General features: G+C 31.0%; 1 protein-coding gene across 2 annotated transcripts; it reads right to left on the bottom strand.

The window, feature by feature from the left end:
* Positions 1–17,631: 17,631 nt before the first annotated feature.
* On the bottom strand, positions 17,632–21,188 carry LOC107945632 (subtilisin-like protease SBT1.1). 2 transcript variants are annotated; one of them, XM_016879710.2, is made up of 2 exons: positions 21,034–21,188; positions 17,632–20,051 (listed from the first exon to the last, which is right to left on the bottom strand). In XM_016879710.2, the coding sequence occupies exons 1-2, from the start codon at positions 21,041–21,043 to the stop codon at positions 17,776–17,778; spliced, it is 2,286 nt and encodes a 761-aa protein (XP_016735199.1). In that variant the 5' UTR covers positions 21,044–21,188; the 3' UTR covers positions 17,632–17,775. The 2 variants fall into 2 exon arrangements, with proteins under 2 accessions (XP_016735199.1, XP_040962608.1); XM_041106674.1 differs by having other exon boundaries at positions 21,038–21,142.
* Between the last annotated feature and the right edge of the window lie 2,150 nt (positions 21,189–23,338).

The following is a 23,338-nucleotide window of genomic DNA, read 5'->3' as shown; positions in this document are numbered from 1 at the left end:
TGGCTAAAATGTAAACTTACTAATAGTTTAATGACCATGAGTATAGTTTATCCTTTTTTTAAAATGTATTAATTACCTCGTAAGTCCCCAAGGTTCAAAATATTATAATTGAGTCAGTATCATATCAATCAAATCATTTTATCATCTTAACCATCAGCTTGGGTGTTAAATGTTAGTTTGAATCTTATATGAAGCAAATTCAAAACACATGGATCTATCGTATGAACAACTTTAAATTCGACATATTAGAAAAAAAAAGAAAATGAAATAGCCATTAAATTTTTAGGGATAAGGTAACATTGAGTCTTAAAACTTCGTAACTTTTACCAACTTAGTCCTTGAACTTTTTCTTAGTCCACATTAGTTTTGGAACAATGCATTTTTCTCTATTTTTGTCATTGTGATGGTGTGACATTTTAAGATTTTGTCACGTTATCACCTAAACTTTTTATAAAAAATATTATAAATTTTTAGGTAATGACGTGACGCAATATCATAGTGTCACATTATCACAAGGACAAAAATGGGAAAATTTGAAGAGTTTCATGACTAATGTGGACAAAAAATTTAGAGACCAAATTAAAAAAAGTTGCCAAGTTCAGGGAATAAATGTTGCTTTATCCCTAAAGTTTAATGATATTGTTTATTTTTTCTAACACGTCAATTCAAGGTTGTCCACGCAATAGATATATGCAATCTTAAAATTCGACCACGTATTTTAAATATGCTTCACGTCAAACTTGAGTTTGCATTTAATGCCTAAGTTGACCTTAAACTAATAAAAAGGACCTAATTGATAACAATGCCAATATTATGAAGATTCAATTAGAACATTTTGAAACAGGAACCAATTTAAAATATGAGTCATAATTTAAGGATGTAAGATGCAATTAATCCAAATTTTTATTCAGTTCTAACTAGACCCAACTCAACTATAAAAATTTAAATGCAACTCCAATAATTAAAGCTTTATACTAACGAGAGATTATTAATAGCGAAAGTTCCAACTATGTTCCTTTATTATAAGGATTTCATCAAATTAGTTCCTCTGTTATGGAACAAATCAATTTAGTCCATATACTATTAAAAAGAATCAAATATGACCAAATTGTAATAGAGCTAATATTTATTGTTTTAAAAATGACATGAAGATTATTATTTTTCATTTGCAATTTAACTTTAAAGAAAAGATTTCATTCGTGTAACCATAAAAACTTTCAAAATATTCTAATAAAGAATAAATGAGATTTTTTTTAAATAGTAAATGCTAACTCCGTTGAAATTTGATCTTATTTTATTCTTTTTAATAGTACAAAGATTAAATTAATCTATTTAATAATAGAAGTACTAATTTGATTTGATCCCTATAATAGAGGGACCTATCAAAAAATTTCACCAATTATTAATCATTTAAAAAATGGACCTATTAAAAAAATTTAATTTTGGGAGTAACATATTTTTTAAAAAGTATTGATTACTCTATTTCAATTGGTTTTAGACAAAGTCAAGCAAATGACCAAAAAATAATGTTGAGGAAATTAAAGGAAAAAAGAGAAAAAGTAGTTAAATCAAGTAATTGATGGGATTAACTTCTAATCCGGGCATTAATATAGTTAATTAAGCCACCATAAAACTTAATTATGTTATCCCGTCAAGGGAGGAAACTATGATAAATTTAGGTCAATTTATAATTTTTAGTCTTCTATTATGCTCAAACTCGAGATTTAATCTATATACTTTGATTTGATATAATTTAGTTCCTTTACTTTTATAGTATCATAAGTTGAAGAGTTAATTTCACCAGGCATCCCCAAATTATGACCTTTTTTTAAATTGGTCACTGAACTTTAGAATATTTTAATTATATCCCAAACTAGCAAGGTTGTGTTACTTAGTAATAGGCCTAATTTGCCCGGCCCGTAATAAAAAATCAAATCAAAATAAAAAAAATATAAACCAAACAAAAATTAATAACAGTCCAAAAATAGTCCATTTACATTGGCCTAGAATATTAAACCTAATGGCCCAATACCTAGCCCAAATCAGCCCAAAACACAAAAAAATACACAGCAGAAACCTAGGCATTCAGCCCTAGCACTAACGCCGCAGCCAGCACGCTCCCCTCTCGTGCGTGCGCCACCACTCCTTCGAGCTCCCACGCTACGCATGCCTTCGTACAGCTGACCTTCGTACGTGCTACGTCTCTGACACCGTACGCCGTACCTGCACACAAGCAAACAAGCAGAAACGAACAGAAAACAGCAAAATGGAGCGAATTAAAAATTGTAAAAGCAGAGAAAAAAGGAAAAACAGAAAAAATAGGGATTTTTGTATTTTATTTTTGGCTATATAAAGCCAATACAAGCACTGTAAACGGACCCTTTTTTTTTGAGGCATTCAGAATACAAAAAAAATCGAAATGATAAGAGGTGATTTTGAAATCTTACCTTTTTTTCAGTCGTTTTCTTTTTCTCTTTGTTTCCTCATTCGAGTTCTTTGTTTTTTTGTGATTGTTGTTGAGTAAAAGAGTAGATTCAGGAATCAAAAGCAAAGGGGTTACCTGGTGGCGAGATCCTGGCTCTCTCCGTCGTCATCGGAGGTTGGGCTGGGATCGGAAGTCATCCGAATGGCCTTTAAGCAAAGCGGCGCAGGGAGCCTCTATTAGTTTAGGTTTCTGTTTTGAAGAAATGAGTTGTATTAGGGTTATTTTGGTTTATAAGCAGGGTAATAAACGGCGCCGTTTAATGCCGATCTGATGGCTCTGAAAACGGCATCGTTTGAGGACCAAAACCCGTGCGGTGACCCGACCCAGGGAGGATCCGCGCATTTTGGGTCTGATGGCCTATTTGCGCAATTGGTCCCTCTGATCTTGCAGGATTTTTAAATCGATCTTTTTTATTTTTAATATTTTCCCCACATTTTCGATATTGTTTCATTTTGGTCTCTTCTGTAATGCTGCGTTTCGAGGGCACGGGATTATTTCCCTGTTTGGTCCCCAATATTACGCGCGTATTTCAATATAACCCTTAAACATTTCTAATCGCATTTTCTTTCCCTTAAATTTGGATTTAACTTTCGATTTAGTCCCCTTTGCATTTTTTTAATTACTTAACTATTGTTTATTATTATTGTTAATATTATTAATGTTACTATAATTATTAGTATTATTGTTTGTATTAGTTTATATGTTTATTTATCTATGTACATATATTATTATTTTGTTATTTATATTATTACTTTAAGTTTTGAATTATCATCATATAATAATAGTTAGTTTCATTACGTATTTTTTATGTAGTATTATTTTATATTATAAATAAAATTGTATTACCACTTTGGATTTATTATACATTTGTTTCAAAATTTATTGCGTATTATTGTTTAATCTTCATTATGTATTGTTATTATAAATATACGTACATATATATATTATTTAATGTGCTTTGATTTATTTTTACATAATACTTACTTTAAAATTTATTTGGACACTATTATTTTATGTAGTATTTATCTTTAACCGTATTTTTAATTTATTTCAAATTTTCATTCATATATTATTTATTTTAAATTTATTTTCATATATAATTTCCTTTCTTTCATATTTTTTAGTTATTTCAAACTTGTACATTGGGTTGGTGTTTGTATTAATTCGCTTGTTTCTTAGTTTTTTTTATTAGCTTTTAAATGTTAATGTTGATATTTACATGTGATGTGAAATTATTGTCTTTATGCGTATGGTATTTGTTTATTGGTATTCATTTATTATTAGTGTTTATTAACATATATTGTGGTTTATGAATTATCGCCTCACGTCGTGCATTGTTATTCCATTGTGCTTTATTCTTTCAAAAAGTCGTGCTTAATATGGTTTAAGTATCAAAACCAATTTATTCAAAAACTTTCAAGATAACGCAAAGTTCGGTATTTGGAATCTTCGAAAGAATTGAGCCCTAACGTATTGGGTTCCAATTTTCCTCGTCGAATCTAAATAATCGAGAATATCCCTTTTTAATTAAAACTTAAATAAAAAGCTCATTCTCGGGAATTCGATACGTGGTGTCCTAACGCATTGGATATGACATATTGTCTTCTCGAGATGAGGATTTTTCTAATAAATGAAAATAAAGACAATATTCGATATTTAGGAATTTTGTGAAATCGATCCCTAACTTACTGGGTTTTGATTTTCTCATTTGACCCAAATAATCAGATATCCTTCTCAAAATACATAGGTTTTAAAAGTCAAGAGATAAACTTAATTTTGAGGATTTAAAAGATTGTACTCTAACTTACTGAGTGTGACAACTTATTTACTTGAAGTAAGTGAGCCTTATTTCCCAATTCATTTTATTCAAGATAAAAGGATCATATTTTAAAATCTTTACAAATTTTTTGACACTAAGACATTAAACAATCGATTCGGTACCAATTTGGGCGTTACGAGGGTGCTAACCCTTCCTCGTGCGTAACCGACTCCCGGACCTATTTTCTCAAATCTTGCAGACCTAAAATTTATTTTTATGGTGAACCGATCACACCTTAATAAAAGAGTCGGTGGCGACTCCCGTTTTCATCTTCAAAATCGATCACCATTTTTTCAAATTTAAAAGTGGTTTCGACAGATGTGTTACTTAGGTCCTTACTAAAATTGTAACATTCCCAAAACCCCCTTTGATCGAAAATAATATGAGATAGATTTTTAGTGAAATAAGATATAAAGAAAGTAAAGGATAAGGGATGTTAGATAAAAATGAAATAAGAAGTATGTTGTGAAATATTAATTTTAGCTAGGATTTAAATCGTAAATGTACAAGCCCATTTTGCCCGGGGCCCAACTAACCCAATCAATAAACCCAAAACAGACCCTAAACAAAACCAAAGTAACAGCCCAATTACATTTTAACCCAATTACAAACCCAAACACTACAACCCAATACCTCAGCCCAAAACCCAAAACATTTCCAGCAAAAACAAGAAACCCTAACCCTAGGTGGGCCGCACCTAGGGTCTTCTGACCCTTGACCTTCCGCCTGTCGCCGCACCTAATCTTGGCCACCAACTCTGCCACCTGCTCCGTCAATCGCCTGCAAAAAGCAAAGAAGAAGAGACAGAAAAAAAAATAGAAACAAAATTGTAAAATGACTATTTAAAGCCATTCAAACAGATCTAAAAGGGGGGAGGACTTCATCACTGTAATAGGGACTTGTTTCTTTTATAGAGAAAATAAAAATAGCACTTTCAAAGGGATATTTTTTCTGTTTTAGGTACTTATTCTGGCAATTTGTTCCCCTTTTTTATTTATTTTCTTTTTATTTATTTTCTCTTATATGCAAAAATAACAAAAAAAAGAAGGAAAGGGAAGAGATTTACCTGTTCTTTTAGTCTTCGTCGAAGAGTTGGAGGCGAAAGGTTGCATCGAAAAGAAAAAAAAAATTTTGGACTCCCCGCCCGGATCTCTGGCCGGCATCTGAAAAGGGGAGAGCTGGCTTGAGAGAATTTTAGGTTTTTTTTAAAGAAAAGGCAAAAAATGAAATTTTAAGAAAAAAATTGATTTATATAGGCATTTAAAACGGCGCCATTTTGGGCATGCCTCTCAGGCACCAGAACGACGCCGTTTTGGCTTTGACCCGATCCGCCCGACCCGCTCCAGGCCAGGATCTGTGTGTTTTTGAGCGAAAGGGCTAATTGCGCTTTCAGCCCCTCCGCTTTTAAATGATTTTGCAATTAAGTTCTTTTTATTTTTTAATTGCGCCTTGTAATTTATTTTGTTTTACAATTTGGTCCACCTTGAAACGCAGTGTTTTGGAAGGCGGGAATATTTCCCATTTTGGTCCCTCCATTTTTACGCGTGTCACAGTTGGGCCCCGATTCATTTTTTCTTTTTAAATTTGGATCTTTAATTTTATTTTTATTTCAACTTAGTCCCTTTCGTGTTTTATTTTTAATTTGGGCTCTCAATTTTATTTTAATTTCATTTTAATACATTTTTCATTTATTATCAATTCTTTTTTATATTTATATCTATATATATACATACATTTTCATAATATATATATGTACACGTATATATATATTTTATAACTTATTTAATATATACTTAAATACTCATATTTTTATACATAACTATATATATCTATATACATTTTTTTATGAATATATATACATAATTATATGTTTTTTTTATAAATTTTATATACATATACGTGTATATACATACTTACATAAACTTTTATATTTAATAACTTTAAAATATATATACATATTTTTTCATATTTTCATAATTTTATGTATATACATACATATATATTTCCTTTATATGTACATACATATTTTTATATTTTATAATTTTTATCTATTTTTCTTTATTGTTATTATTGTTTTACTTTTTGTTCATTTATTTATTTATTTATATGTGCATAATTTTTTTAATGTTTTAGTTTTTTATTCACTTGTTATTGTATATACATGAATGAGTTGTTCTTTTTTATTATTATTCGTTTTTGCTCATATTATTTTTATTCACGTTATCATATTTATTATTCCATTATGCATATTAACACCTTACTTCAAAAAGGAAATTTTTTCTAAATAAGGCAATATTTTGCGTTTGGAAATTCGAGAAAACGTGCCCTAATGTGCTGGGTTTCGATTTTTTTACATCCGACCAAATAGCTAAATATCCTTTTAAAATTTCAAAGTAAAGCAATATTTTGCGTTTGGAAATTGAAGAAAAAGTGACCTAACTTAATGGATTTCGATTTTCACGATGAGTCTAAATATACGAGTCTTTTCTCAAACTTAAGCTTTAAATGATCTCGGAAATTAAGAAAAGATCAAGTCCTAACTTACTTGGCCTGAACCCTTTTTTTTAATCCGGGATAGCTAAATATCTTCTAAGCAAGTAAATTTTTAGCATTCATTCGCGTATCGGGAATTTGAGACACTGTGTCCTAACTTACAGGATATGATTCTCTTTCTCGATTAACGTGAAAAATGCTCATTTTCCTAAAAATTTTCAACATTTTAATACAAGAATCGTATTTTTAAAATTCTTCAAAGTTTTCAATTTTGACATTAAGACATTAACTAATCAACTAGGTACCAATTTTGGGCGTTACGAGGGTGCTAATCCTTCCTCATACATAACCGACTCCCGAACCCGTTTTTTTGAATTTCGTGGACCAAACTCGTTGTTTTAATAAAATTAAATTGTTTATTAAAAATAACCACTTTTACGAGGTGACCCGATCACACCTCATCAAAAAAGATTAGTGGCAACTCCCGTTTTTTCGTTTTCATTTTCAAAATCCAAGTCGACCCCGTTTTCACAAAAAAAATGGTGTCAACAGTAAAAATATGAAAAGTTCTATGGTCAAAGGTAAATATTTAAAACGTGAGGGGTTAAAGTATAAATTTGGAAAATTTGAAGGGCTAATAGTGTAACACCCCTTACTCGAGACCGTTTCCAGAGTCAAGCACGAGGCATTACTTAGCTTATTTTACTAATTCGGAGCATAAAAATTTACTTTGAAAATTAATTTCACTATTTACAGCAAATCTGTCCAATCGCGCAGTAGTTACTAAATTGATTATAACTCGAGATACGAGACGTGAAATTTAATTCCGTAAATTTTCCCTGAAACTAGATTCATATATATTCCCACCATAAAAGTTTTAGAATTTTTGGCTTAGCCAATTAGTACATTTTATTAGTTAAAGTCTCCCCTATTTCACCAATTGACTGCCCTGACCTCTTGTCACTAAAAATAAATTTTCTCACTGTAGGATTTTCATATGAAGTTCTTACTTGTTTATACAGAAAATAGACTAAATAAGGAATCTATACATATAAACTATAACTCATAAACATTTTTATACAATTTTTAATTATTTTATAAACTCAGAACAGAGGACTCCAAAAACAGATCTGACCCTGTCTCACTAAAATTCACATATCTCAAAATATAAAATTTATTTTGCTAAACCGTTATTTTTCCATGAAAATAGACTTAATAAGCTTTCAATATATATATATATATATCATTCACCTTCTAAATCATTATATACTATCCTAGGTGATTTTTCAAAGTCACATCACTGTGTAGCCTGAATTCTGTTTCTTTGCAAAATTTTACCCCTTTCATGATTTCCATGCATAATTTATCACTTAGACTCTTATAACCACAAACACCTTCATACTTAACCATTTTAATAACCATTCATCATCAAATACTTACACTCATTCTTTAGCAAAATCATAATTACAAACATGCAAAATAACTAAGTCCCTATACATGCCATAACTTAAACGTGTTTCATCATAAAATACCGAGCAATTGTTCTTGATAGTGTAGACGATCTCCGACTTCTTTAGGATCCTTGAAGCAGCTTTGCAATACTATAAGAGAAAGAAAAAAAAATAAAAGAAGTAAGCATTAAGCTTAGTAAGTTTACTAGCAAATAAATAACAACATTAAACACAAATAATTAAACTCAAGTGTCTATATCTCTAGTTTACTCTTTAGTTAATCTCATTCTAGTTCTCTTGCTTGTTTACTTAGTTAACTCGTGATCATAACTTACTCTTCCCTTACTGAAATGTTGAGTATCATTTGATAATATAATAAATTCTTAACTCTTATAACTTACCTGAGCTTGTCATTTATGCTCATAACTGAACTTTTATGAACATGATTCGTTTACTAGCCCGTTGAGCTACATTGGAATAATAAGGATACTCGGGTCTCTCTGATAATAACATGCCAAAGCCATGTCCCAAACATGGTCTTACATGAGATGTTCTCATGTCGGTGCCCATGCCATGTCCTAGACATGGTCTTACAGGGGACCTCTCATCTCGGTGCCAACGCCATATCCAGACATGGTCTTACATGGGACCTCTCATCTCGGTGCCAATGCCATGTCCCACACATGGTCTTACATGGGACCTCTTTACCCAAATGTCATGACATTCGTATCCAGTACCATTCTTATGTATCAACGGGACTTTTTAATTTTAATTCTCTATCATTTCATGCTTGGATCATCATCAAGTAAATTCATGAAATAATTCATAGTTTCTGGAAAATAAAAAAAATTAATAATAAATATTGAAATATTGCATTTATTTACCGTAAACTTACCTCGGTACCGAATATAGCCCAATTCACCAACTTAGTCTTCAACTTTATTCTTTCCTTTGTCTAACCTCGAGTTTCGTTCTTCTTGATCTAAAATAGAAAATTTAAATTATTTAATACTCACATTTTTCAAAACAGCCCTCGACTCTAACTTTGTAAAAGTTACGATTTTGCCCCTAAACTTTTACATAATTACATTTTTGCTCCAAGGCCCTGAAATTAAACTTCATCTCATATTCTTATGTTTTATGACATGCTAAAAATTTTTCTCTTCTATGACAACATCAAATTCTTACTCTAACACTTACTTATGTACATTAGAGATTTTTACCGATTATCTTAACTTACTCGTTTTTGCTTAAAATCGGCTAACAAAAGTTGTTTAACATAATTTCTAGCTTCGTATTCTATCATAAAACATCAAAATAAACACTTTTCACCTATGGGTATTTTTGCAAATATAAACCCTAGGTTAAATTATTGCTAGAATAAGCTAAATTAAGCTACCGGGACTCCAAAAACGTAAAGAACATTAAAAACGGGGCTTGGGATCACTTACTATGGAGCTTGGAAGCTTGAGAACCCTAACTATGGCTTCCCCCCTTGCTGATTTCGTCCAAATGAAGAAGATGAGCATAATTTTCCATCTTTTTCCCTTTTAATTCATTTTAATTACTAGATTACCAAATTGCCCCTAACTTAAAAATTTCCTATTTCACTTATCTCATGTCCATTTTTGTCTAAAAACTTAATCAATGGTCTAATTACCATATAAATACCTCCAATTTAAAGTTTCATAACAATTGGACACCTCTAACATGTAGAACTCAACTTTTGCACTTTTTACAATTTAGTCCTTTTGACTAAATTGAGTGCCCAAACGTCGAAATTTTCGAATGCAATTTTCACGAAATTATTTTGTGAAATCATAGACCATAAAAATATAAGAAAAATAAATTTTTCCTCATCAGATTTGTGGTCCCGAAACCACTGTTCCGATAACCTTGAATTTAGGCTATTACAAATAGTGCAAATATCTTAAGGGTGGGTAGTCTAGAAGGACCAAATTGAACAAATGAAGAAATGAGAATTACTAAATTGTAAATTTTACTAATAAGATGTCATAAAAAGGATGGAATTGTAGAAAAAGTACAAGGGTAAAATAGTCATTTCTTAAATAAGACAATTATGGGAAAATCTCTTTGGTTATGGACAAATTTGGCCACTAAATTAAATTTAAAAGTAAGAAGAAATTGTGCCATTGGATTGAAATCATGACTAATAGATTTTTTCTAATATTTTAATATTAATTAATTAATAGATTTTTTTATGGAAACATGAAGAAAATTCTTCATGCTTCATTAGCCCACCGTCCATCACTAGTATAAATAGGGGGAAGTTTTGCTTTTTTTTATGCAACTTAGTCATTTGTCATGAGATTCTACCATTTCTCTCAATTTTTTTAGAAATTTCCCTAGGCACCAAAGAAGACAAATGAAGAAGAAATCCTAGAGAGTATGTACATAAATTTAGGACAAGAAATTAGTAGATGGAAGTGGAGAAAATTTTAAAGAAAGAGAAGGATGGTCATGAACTGAAGAAGGAAAGGAAAAGAAGCAAAAAGGGAAGACATAATTGGTAAAATAGGTAAGTTTTCATGTTAGCTTTAATTGTATTTCAAAGAATTGAGTTAAATGTGTTATGATTAGAATGCATACTATATGAATTAAAATAAAATAGTAGAGTAAGTAAGTAATTTATACAAAGCATCAAGGTTCCATGGGAAAAATAAGTGTATTTACTAAAGCAGTTTTGGACGGTAGCAGTAGCTTAACTTCAAAAATTCACAAAAATTTATTGAAATTGAATTAGAGGTTGAATTAAATATGGAATAAAATCTTATTGAGCCTAGTTTATCATAAAAGAAACAATGTAAGTAAAGGAGTAGTAAATTATGAGATATATGAATTTTTGTGAGACAATGTCAGAATGATTCTATTTTGATAAATCATTATAAATTGTACAAGAACTTTTAGGAAATGGCATTTATATGGATAAAATATTAATCAGTCTATTTTCAAGGGAAACAAATGGTAACTCAATACAAGATTTTTACTGAAAGATAATAGAATTTTAGTGAAGAAGGGTCAGAACTGCCTAGAAGCAGAATAAAGGAAGATTTGAAGAATAAACTATATTAATTGGCTTAAGTAAAAATTCCTAAATTTTTATGGTAAAAATTTAATCAAGTCTAGTTTCAAAAACAAAAGGCGGATATTAATTTCGAATCTTGAAGGCCAAGATATAAATATTTTAGTGACTGTCACTCAAATGGACAGCCTGATAAGAGTATGCATGTGTGATTAGGGAATCCTTAATTAATGTCTCACATAGGCATGATATGTTAAGAGTTAAAGATTTATGTATATATAAAAACATTAAGGATGTGGATTGGATAGGAGGAGGAAAATAATTGAAAAGTTATAATACTAAGAAATTGTTACAAGGGATGATTTTGCTAATACATAAAGTAAAAATGTTTTATTAAAATACTAAGTAAGTGGTTGATATAAAATGAATTAAGGAGGCCTTAATCAACAAATTGATCGGTAAATTTTAATAATAATAACGTAATGTAGAGAGGATAAACTATTTTTAGAATAAGTCCTGTAAAGGACTTATTTGTAAAATGTTGATAATTGTGTTAAATTTATAAATTTGGAATTAATGGCATGTTCATAAGGTTCATTACAAAACATCATATGTTTAAGAAATAAGTTGTTGGGTAATGCCTTTAGATAATAAAGTTTATATGTTTTAAGGCTGAAATGAAAAAGGGACTTAATTGTAAAACTTGATATTTGCTTAAAATTATATAAGATAATTATATGCTTATGAATTGGTACATGAAATTAGGATTAAAAGATGTTTGGAGATAATTCGGTATATGGATTGATATGGTTAAAGTTGACAAGTAAACAAGGGCTAAAAAGGGATAAAATATGAAGGATTAAGGTAGTAAATTAACCCTAGCATAAAATAAAGCATCGAATGACATTTTAGTATCGATATCGAGCTCAAAATATCGATATTGTGAATGAAGTATCTATACATTGGACAAGGTATCGATACATAAGGTATTTTTCTTGAATTTTTCAACTTCGAAACTCAAAACGGTATGGATACAGCACAAGGGTATCAATACCTAAGCCCAAGTATCGACATTAGTGATAGTATCGATACTTTAGGCCCTGTTCTGCATATAACTGATTCAAAATGAATTTTTACTAAAAAGTTTCACTCAGTTTTAAGTTGTATACTAAAATATGTTAAAAACATGTTCGTAGGGTTAAAATATGATCGGAAAAGGGTTCAGATAATTGAATTTAGCCAGGATTACTCTGGCACACAAATGTGACATTCCTATTTTGACTTGGTAGTCGGGTTAGGTATAAGGGTGTTACAAAAATCATTAATTTAACCATTAAATACATGTTAGATATTATGTGGTATGATTTAAAATGAAAATTTTAAGAAAAATGGATGTTGTATAACTCTTGGTTTTGAGGTTCTCAAAGCTTTTACAAAAGATTTATTGTTTACTCCCTCCCTCCCTCTCTCATTGTAGTTCTACTTTGTTTTTAGTTTTTACTTTTAAAATTTATGTGGTAATGTTTTATTTTTCTTTAAAATTTTTATTTTAAATTATAACACATAATGATTAAATTAATAGTCTTAAAAAAGACCTGATTGATATAACCTTAATAGTTTAAGGATATAATTAGAATGTTTTAAAATTTTTAGACCAATTTAAAATGATGATCATAATTTGGAGATGTTTAGTGCAATTAACTCTAAAGTTTAATCCAAAAGTTACCATCATATAGATTTTATTTTATTTTTATTGAAAAGAGTGTTTTTAATTAAAACCTACCTCAATATTTTAGCCAAATTAATTAACCGTGTTAACTATTTGAACCAACTACTGAGGTTGTAAAAGTAAGCAATACAAATTATGTCAAATGGAATTAAAATATGTTGTTAGAACTTGTATTTTTACAATTTGAGATTTAGTCTCTATACTTTAAAAGTTAAAAATTAAATTCTCTCTTTTTTTCAATTTAAAAATCTTAATCCAATCATTAACACAGTCATTAATTTAATTTTTATTTTTGAAATTTTTATGAATTTGAGGTATTGGGAGCTTGATTTAGCTAATTCATGTACCAATTTATAAAACTGTTAAAGTTTTAGAAAGTTTTTATTGTTAATTTCTTGAAGAATTAGTCTTCAAATTGATATAATTTAAGGTTAGTTTATGAAAAGGACTAGATTGTAAAGCTTAATTGTTAGTTTCGTACATCAGGGACCAAATTGAATAAAATGAATTTTTTTTATAAAATTTCAGTAGAGATAGGTATTAGAGGCTCCCTAATGAATATATGTGAAATCAGATTTTAAACTGGGGCTCAAAATTGGAAGTTATGGCTATTTCGAATTCAATGACTAAATTTAATAAAATATAAAATTTTAGGGATATCATAAAAATGAGTTTATATAGGTTCATTCATGTCATGGCATAATATGAAAATGTTTGATATTGATGGGTTGTATAAAATAATTGTATAGATCAAAAATGGATCAAAGTGAAGGTAATCGAAGAAAAGCTAAAATTGTTGATTAGTCCCTGAAGAATCAACTTGTTTGGTGTTTTGAGTAGGTAAGTTCATATGAAATTATTATTTTAAGCTGTTATGTGTTTTATTTTATATATGTATGTTTGATTATGGATTGATTAGTTGTGAATTGGTATGAAAGGTAGAATTAGACTGAATTGAAATGTGACGTTTATATGTGTAAAAGATGCTCGTGTGAACTTAGTAAAGGGTTAGGATACGACTGGCATGTCAATAGGGTTTTGTGTGTGCTTGTGTGGGATTTATTACAGGTGTTAATGAGATTCAACATTCATTGCGAATTCTCGAGTATAATGTTACACAGGTTTAGCTTGGATGAGTAATCTGATTGTCGTGATATTGGTTTATCCCGAACGGATAACCATATATATATAAATGTACTCAGCTTGGACGAGCAACTGGTGTGGTGTAGTTACCTGTGTATCTCAGCCTGTTTACTAAGGTTCATTGGGCGAAATGGTTTAAATGAAATTGAAAATGTGAAATGCTATGGAATGAACTTAATATCGAAATTGAATAGTCATTGAATGGATTGAATAGAAAATGATACAATTTTTATGATTGATAATAGTATCAATGATTGATTTGAATTATGTATTCTTGTTAATATCTTATGATTATCGATTGAACGTGTCTTTGAGATAAGTTACATGAAACTGACATGAATTAGCATGGTAAGTGATTATAATATTAAATGACCCTGATTATAAATCAATATTCATTTTGTTGATGTTTTGATTGCCATGCCTAGCCAAAGTTATTCTAAGTTAATATGGCTTAAAATGTTTAGGTAAAGTTCAAGGTAAGCCTTGTATAATACATATGAACTTACTAAGCATTCTATATGCTTACCCTTGTTTTTTCCCCTTTGTAGATCATCACCTTGTGGAACTCGTCAAGTCAAATCGTCTCGAAGCTCACACTATCACCGAATTGGTAGTTATGCAATAATTTTGAGTCTAGTGTTGTGGCATGTATTTAAGGGTCTTAGTGTGTACCTTAGTACTTGGAAGAGTTTACTACTTGGCAAGTATGACATAGCCATTTTGTTTCATGTGTTGCGTTTGTGACTTGGTACATGTATGGTATTGGTTATATTTTATGCTAGAGTAAGTGATTATCTATAATTACATGTTTGGCATGTGGAATTGATGCTTAGAATTATGCTTGTAATATGTGATTTATACTTGATTGTTGATGTTCATGCTAAAGGCCCATAAGCCATTGATGTGTATAATGTGCAAAATTGTATGTATTGAAGTTGAATAACATGTCCTAATAGGTTTTGGCATAGGTAAAATTTGGTATTTGAATGCATGTAATGTCATGAATTGGTTTTGAATAGATTAAGATCATGTTTGAGTTGGAATTAGTTAGGTGATTTGTTTGATATAAAATGGTATGAACTTGACTTGGTTTTGATAGTATAAGATGGTATGAATCAAACAGGTAGCATGGCATATCTTGAAATGGAACCAAAATGGTATTTTTGCCAAAAATGGGACCTCGTCACGACCACAAACGTCCAACTAGGGGTGAGTAAAACTCGATTCGACTCGAAAAATTCGAAAAAAAATTCGAATTTCGAGTTAAACGAATCGAGTTATTCGAGTTAATCGAGTTATTCGAATCAACTCGAATTTTTTTTTCGAATTTCAAGTTCAAATCGAGTTGATTTTTCAAATTCAAATAACTAGAACAATTCGAATAATTCGAATATCAAACTATAATTTTTACATTTTTACCCCAAACTCCCAAACCTTTTTACTTTTCCCTCAAAACTTTTACTCCTTCCCACTTTCCTTCCAAAACTTTTGCTCCCCTCCCCTCCCAACCCCCCAATCTACCCAAAATCCATTTCTCACCAAAATTTTACTCTCCCATTTATTTTTTCTCAAAATTTTACTACCAAAAACCCTCAAAACCTTTTATTTTCTCCCAAAATTTTTACTCCCTCCCACTTTTCCCCTAAAACTTTTATTCCCTTCCCATCCCACCTCCCATCTACCCCAAACCCTCCCTCCTCAATTTTTTTTAATATTTTCCCTCCAAAATTTTACTCCCCCTATTTACTTTCCCTCAAACTTTTATTCTCCAAAACTTTTTATTTTCCCCTTAAACTTTTACTTCTCACCATTTACTCTCAAATAAAAAATCAAAATTATCCAAAAAAAATTCACTAAACATAAATAGTAATAATTTTATTTATATCTACTATTTATATTATTAAATTAAATTTCACATTTTATATTATTTATATTATTTATATTATCGAATTGTTTAGTCATATTGAATATTTATATTAAAATTGAATTATTAATTATGCCATAAAATATTCGTGTTAAAATTTTATATTGGTATCAATTTCACATTTTATTTTTAAAATAACTTTTATTAAAAAATCATATTTTTATATTTAATATATTTTTTAATTCCAAAATACATAGTGACAAGAATTTGAAGATAATTGAAACAACTAAGCAAGCAAAGAAGCTAACCAATATATAAAAAATTAATAAATAAATTATGAGGTGATGAAAGTTAATAAAAATTTTGATTAAGGTGGACAAATTTTATTACGATGGGTGACAGTGGTTACAAGGACCCAAAATTATTTTTTAAAATTTAACTCGAACAAATATATTCGATTCGATTCGATTTGATTCGAATTTCATCTCACTCGACTCGATTCGAGAAAACTTCAAATAAAGTTAGGATGATAAAATGAGATTCAAAAACTCGATTAACTCAAAAATTTTCGATTCGATTCGATCGAATGCTCACCCCTACGTCCAACGTCGCAACATATTGCCAACAATGAGTGATGTCGCGACATCAGTGTGTTCGAATTCGTGACGTGACTTACAGAGTTGGCGACGTCACGACGTGGAGATTGTGAAGTCGCGACATTGACTCTGAATTTTCAAAACTTTACAATTTGGTCCTAATTCAAGTTCGGGTTAACAAAAGAGTTTTCGTAAGCTCATGTAGAACCCAAAAATGATTGTGTAATACATTATATACTTGAATGTTATTTAATTAAGTATTTAAATGTTTAAATGTTAGAAAATATATTAAATTTATTAAATTGATAGTCGTAGCATCTCGTAGCTTGGGCCCGACAACCGGGTCGGGTATGGAGTGTTACAACAAATGTTGTTAAGGTATAGTGACTAATGACATATTTTAATTTATCAAATTAAGATACATAGATTAAATCTCAAATTTAAAAGCAGTAGAAGGACCCAAACCTTAATTTAACCATAAATTTATAGCTATGCATTTTTGGCAAAATATGAAATATGAAATACAAGTCTAACATTTTAGGCATAATGATAAATTTATCCCTTTAATGTTTACATATTTTATCAATGTGACCCTTATTCTTTTTTTAATTAGATTTGGACATTAACCTTTCAAAAAGAGTGAAATCGTTTCTTTAGGAAATGTTAGTTAAAAGATTAATTTTTTAATGATGTTGGCATGACAACCCGCATAGTAATTCACGTGCGCTTCATGTTGACATGATATTATTTATCTTATATGTTACATCAATAATATTTAAGAATTATAAAAAAATCAAAATTTAAAAAAATATAAATAGTTCATAAAATTTTAAAAGAATATCATGAAACTCTCGTGAATTGTCATGCATACTGCCATATTTTAAAATTTTAACGTTTTAGTCAATATTTTCATTAAAAAAAAGTAATTAAACTCTTTTTTAAAATGTTGAGAGTTAAATTCAATTTTTTTAAAAAAAATAAGTGTCAAATTAACAAAAGATATAAACGTTAAAAGACTAAAATTATTTTTATGCAAATATTTTATTAATGGTTGACACAATCAAATATCATTCTTTTAATGGTTAGAAAACCATCGAAATTTCCTTCTCTCTTTTTTTCATGTTGAAACCTAACAAATTCAACATTTAACATTTAAATCCAAGTCACTGCAATTGAGCTTCTAACATGGTACATATTCAAATACACCCATTCTAAAACCCCAAAGGAACCACCTTGGACCATAAACCCTTTCTTTTGCATGAAAGTAACCATATAACTAAGCTTCTCGCCTGGTTTTTTGAACCTCAAAACCTGTGGCTCGACCATCACTGACACCCCATCTGGTTCATTCATTTGTACTGTGTACGTAACATTAGGAATCCCAACATGGGCTACTGTCCTTTTTAAGGTTACAATGTTGCTTTTGCTGTTTTTTTTGAAGTTCACTGCAAATGTAGGGTAATTCAAGTCACCTGGTTCCATGGTTGAAGAAGCTTTAGGGCACTTAAAACCATCCCCTGCAAATAATGCCATATCGGAAGCTGAATAATTTAATGTGCACAAGTAATTTTGATAATCTTGCGGGGTAATGTCGTAAATTAATCCCGGATCAGAAGCTTTTTGGGGGTCGACATGTCCCGAACCGTATGCGAAAGGTGTGGCGTTGGTTGGTGTACTAAAAGCAACATCGAGGATGTGTCGGTTCAAGTTGTCGTGGACGTATGCGGTCGTCATAAGTGCCGATTTGATTGCGGCCGGGGACCAATCTTTGTGTACTGATTTAAGAAGTGCGGCTAAGCCGCTTACATGTGGGCAAGACATTGATGTGCCTGAAGCAATGTTGAAAAGGACTGTCCTTTTGTCACTTTTTAGTTGTGTTGGACTAGTTGAAGGTGGCCAGGCAGCTAATATGTTCATCCCCGGTGCGGTTACGTCGGGTTTTAATAAGTCTAATCCAACACGGTTCGGTCCTCGTGACGAAAATGCTGCCATTAATGGTGCTGGCTTGCCGTAAACTGTTCCTTTGAATGTGATTGACGCAGTTGGTTTGTTAGTTGAGTTGAGGTAGGCTTTGATTGCTTTGCCCGCAATGGCTCCTAATGCAGAAGCCGGTAAAACGTGTGCGTCAGCGAAAAGTTCTTCACCTTCGTTTACTGAGTTTATAAGTAACATTCCGGCACCTCCGGCCGATTTTACTACTTCCCCTTTCTCGGCTCGACTCGTAATTCCCCTTTGGCAAATTACGATTTTGCCTTTCACAAGGTTTTTCTTGAGTGAGCCATCAATACAAAATGCGGCTCTTAGATCACCATAAAACAGGGGTAATTGCTTTAATGCTTTGCCGATATATAACGATGAACCCTCGAAAATTTGTCTGTCTCCAAGCTCGACAATAGCTTCGAAGCTCCGATCGAGGTAGCTAGCACCCACGGTCATAATCCATGGCGCGGTATTAGAAACGGTTGAACTCGAAGGACCTGAATTACCAGCAGAGCACGAAACGGAAATGCCATTTTTAATCGCTTGAAATGTGCCTATTGCAATCAGATCGCTATGATAAGGCTTAGCGGAACCACCTAAAGAGAGTGACAACACGTCGACACCATCGGCAATAGCTTGGTCTATGGCAGCAAGTATATCAGAGCTAGCACAACCTTGAGACCAACACGCTTTATATACCGCGATCCTCGATGTGTACCTCACTCCACCAGCTAAACCCTTGGCCAAACCGAAAATACTCGCGTGTGCAAGATTACCGGCTGCAGTTGACGCAGTATGTGTCCCATGCCCTTCCGCATCTCTTGCAGATCGATAATCTTCCGTTTCGTTGATTTGACCAACCGCGGCCTCGTAACCTTCAAAAAATGCTCTGGCACCAATGAGTTTCTTATTACAATTGGATTTCGAAAACTTCGTACCTTCCTCACATTCACCTTTCCATTTCGATGGTACCGGAGACATACCAATGTCGTTGAAACTAACATGTTCCGGCCAAATTCCGGAATCCACGACACCAATTATCACGTCAGACTCCAAATTCGAACCACTCCAAAGCCCTTTCCCCGGTTCTAAGCCTAGAAATTGAGGCGAATGTGTAGTGTGTAACGCCAACATTTCATCAGGTGTAGCAGAGATGAAACCATCGAGTCTTTTCAATGATTCTACTTGTTTAGTTGATAGCTTTGCAGCAAAACCAGATATAGCTGTTTTGTAGACATGAACTAGCTCGGGTTTTTCGGACTCGTGATCTTCTTGATCGAAGAGTTCATTGACAGATTCGATCACTGATTCGTACCATCGATCCGAGGTTGTTGTTGTCATCTTGGTCCTGTCCATGTGAACTATATATGTCTGCATATTCATCGATGCATTTGACGGTGTCACTATGAAGACCAACATTAACATGGCTGTTTTGCACATCATGGTTGCTGCAATTATAGAGAAAACCAAATAAATCATTAAAAATCATACATGTTAGATTTTTTTCACATACATACATACATAGAATAATTATCCTATGTGTGTATATATATATATGAAGTAAGTGAAGATTCAAGAACAAAACAGCATAATAGCCAATGTAATCCATGAGTATGAACAGAAGCTGTGTAAAAGAGCCATAGAGACCCTTGAAATAGGAGTAGGCTGTTAAAATTCAATCCAGTTTTTGAATAAAGTGAGTAAAATGTAATTTTACTCCTATTATAGAGAACTCCATGTACTTTGACCGCAGAAGGTGAAACCAGAAAGAAGAGATATGCAGAGGAAGGAAAAAAAATAGAAAAAGAATGGTCAAATTCTGGTTCTGGTCCCTCTACAACTCTCAAAATTGGTATTTAATCCTTGTACTTTAATTTACCATAATTTTATCCCTTAATAAATAATATGGATAATTATTTCAGTTAAAATCTAATTGGATTTAAAAAAAAAATCCTAACTTCTGATTTTTTTAACATTAATATGTTCTTATTAGATATATATATATACATTTAAAACTATCTACAGCTCCTTCCAAACCCTTAAATAAGAGGATAATGCGCTTCAGCACACTCGAACCTACATCCTCCTGTACTGGCAATTGATACCGATCGAGCTAAAACTCAATCAAACAACTTTTGATTTTATTTTAAATAGAAATAATGATTTAAAAGAACATTTATGTCTATTTTAATTGGAGTAGCTAATAGTACTTTGGACTAACAAATGATATTATAAAAATAAAGAATTAAATTATGCCAAACTAAAATACATGGATTAAATCTCAATTTTGAGTATATAGTAGAGGGACCAAACCCACAATTTGACCAAAAATTGATCATAAAAGAAAAAAAAGAATGGAAACTGAGAAATATAAGAAATATAAAGACTGTAATATCAGCTATGTGCTCCATTGAAAGACAAGAAAATCACCTGCCTCCATTGTTGAAAAGTGAATGAGAAGGGAACTTAATAGGGGTATGAAAATAACCAACCAAGAGAGGGTTCATATATAGGCAAAAATTGGTGGATTTAACTAGCTTGAAATGGCACCCTCCCCAAGTGTGGTGGGTTGCCTCCCACATAGAATCGTGCATTAACATCAATGCTTATCATCCTCATCATTAATCATTATACAACCAATAGTGTTTCCATACCTTTTTCTCTTTATGTTACTCTTTTATTTGATAAAAAAGGGTGCACGCTTATAAAAATGGATAGGAGGGATTTGGAATCAAAGCTAACATTACCTATGGAAAAAGAAAAGGTATGGAGAGTGGGACCAAAACCGTGTATTCCGTTTCGCTATTCACTCATAAAATTTACTTGGAAAATAAGTGGTAGGCTTTTATTCGAATAACTTTCTTTGAACGTAGTGTATACATGCATAATATGTGTATGTTTCTACCGTTTGTTCATATGTGGTGTGGGTATATCTCTACCGTGAACGTATTGTGTGCGTTTGTGGTGTGGGTATGTCCCTACTATGTGTGCATATGTGATGTAGGTAGATCTTTATTCGGACAATTCTCTTTGGATGTAATATATACATGTGTAGTGTAAGTCTATCCCTACTCTAGACATAGTGTGTGCTAGACCAGCCTATGGGTCGATCTATCGGCTTAGGTCTGAAATTTGGAAGGGTTTAAGCAAAAATATTAAACTTCAAAAATGTGTTTGGGCAAACAAAATTAGGCCTATTTAAAATATGAGTCGAGCTTGATTTTAAGTCTGATTTGACTTTTTTTAAGTTTGTAATGTTTTATATTATGTAATTTATAATACATAAAAATTAAGTAATGTATAATATTACTATTATATAAACATTTAAAATGTTAAAAGATAATTATATATAAAATTTTAATAAATAAAAATATATAAATTTATTAAAATTCAATTAAAATAACATAGATATGATTTTTAATTTTTTTACAAAAATAATATTAACGGGCTTAAAATGAATTCGGATTAAGTATTAGTAAACATGATGGATTTGAACAAAATTTTAGACTCATATTTTGATCTAAGCCAACCTTGAATAAACATAAAATGAAGGCAACGCAGTCAATAAACAAATTCTAATGTGTGGGTGTGATATGAGTATATTCATACTGCGTGGGCTGCTATAAGTGAGTTTATATTAGCCTAGGCATGTGTAGCTTTTGTAATGATAATGGGTTTCAATGGTTTTGGATAGGGTGATGGTTACTTTTTTGCTGTGGTGCTGAATTCTTTAATCATTAGGGTTAAGGCAGAACTAAGTTAATGGAGCATTAACATCTAAAGCTTGTGCATTGAAAACCAACCAAGTTAATGGAGAATCTTTTTGGTTGGATCAACATATCACTTAGGGCACCACTTGGGGCGCTATAAAGATCAAATAAGTCCCTAAAATGGGTTAAAAACAAGACAAGGTGGTGCAGGTTGCTATTTTATTTCAGATTCCATATTGCAAGTGTGTGCATTATGAAATAGTTTCATTTTGAGATATGGGTTCCCCAAAATATTATTAGAAACCCCATTAGTGGGGGTGGTGGGTGCAGAAAACAGTGGTTTTTGGGGCTTTTTGCAGAAAGTGGTTGTTGTTTTTGTCTTTTAAAAATTTTTAAAATTTTAAATTAGTAAAAATAAAATTATACTTTGATCTCCACTTAAAATTATAAAAACTTAATTTAATATTTTAAAAATTATAAATATATAGACTATTAAAAATTAAAATTTCATTTAGACTCCCCTAAAAATATTTTCTGGCTTCGTCCTTGAGTAAAAGTATTATGACAGTTTTTGTATTAAGAGTTAAATTATATTTTATTTTTTTATTCAAAAAATAGGTAAATTAAACTCTGTGAGTTAAATCAAAAAGTAAATTGATCATTTCTATTAAAAATTTCATCAATTTCTAATGTTAAAAACTAGCATGACTGACAAAATAACCAGACAGTTACGCATGGAATGCCACGCTATCTCATTTTGGCGTATAGGGACAAATTTTTAATAATAGAAATGAATGAAATTTTTAACAAGATGACCAATTTTCTCTTTGATCCAATGTACAAAGACTAATTTGCCTATTTTTTTAGTAAAGATAGTAAAATACAAACTGACTACTAGTTAGTACAAAGGCCTCTATGGTGCTTTTACTGTGTTATGTTAGATACACTTTATCATTGTTAAGTTTAGGGCAATGATGTTTGAACCGAATCAGATCAACCAGTTGAACCAAAAATCAATTGAGGTA

Source organism: Gossypium hirsutum, chromosome D12 (genome assembly GCF_007990345.1).
Source record: "Gossypium hirsutum isolate 1008001.06 chromosome D12, Gossypium_hirsutum_v2.1, whole genome shotgun sequence".
NCBI classification, from domain to species: domain Eukaryota; kingdom Viridiplantae; phylum Streptophyta; class Magnoliopsida; order Malvales; family Malvaceae; genus Gossypium; species Gossypium hirsutum.
The sequence above is the reverse complement of the archived record's forward strand: the minus strand, read 5'-3'. Positions and strand labels throughout refer to the sequence as shown.

Bases quoted from the DNA above. Each gene is read 5' to 3' on its own strand.
- LOC107945632 (XM_041106674.1), bottom strand. From the start codon at position 21,110: ATGAACCCTCTCTTGGTTGGTTATTTTCATACCCCTATTAAGTTCCCT. The intron at 20,052-21,037 runs GCAGGTGATTTT...CTATAATTGCAG, and splicing joins TTCACTTTTCAACAATGGAG to CAACCATGATGTGCAAAACA.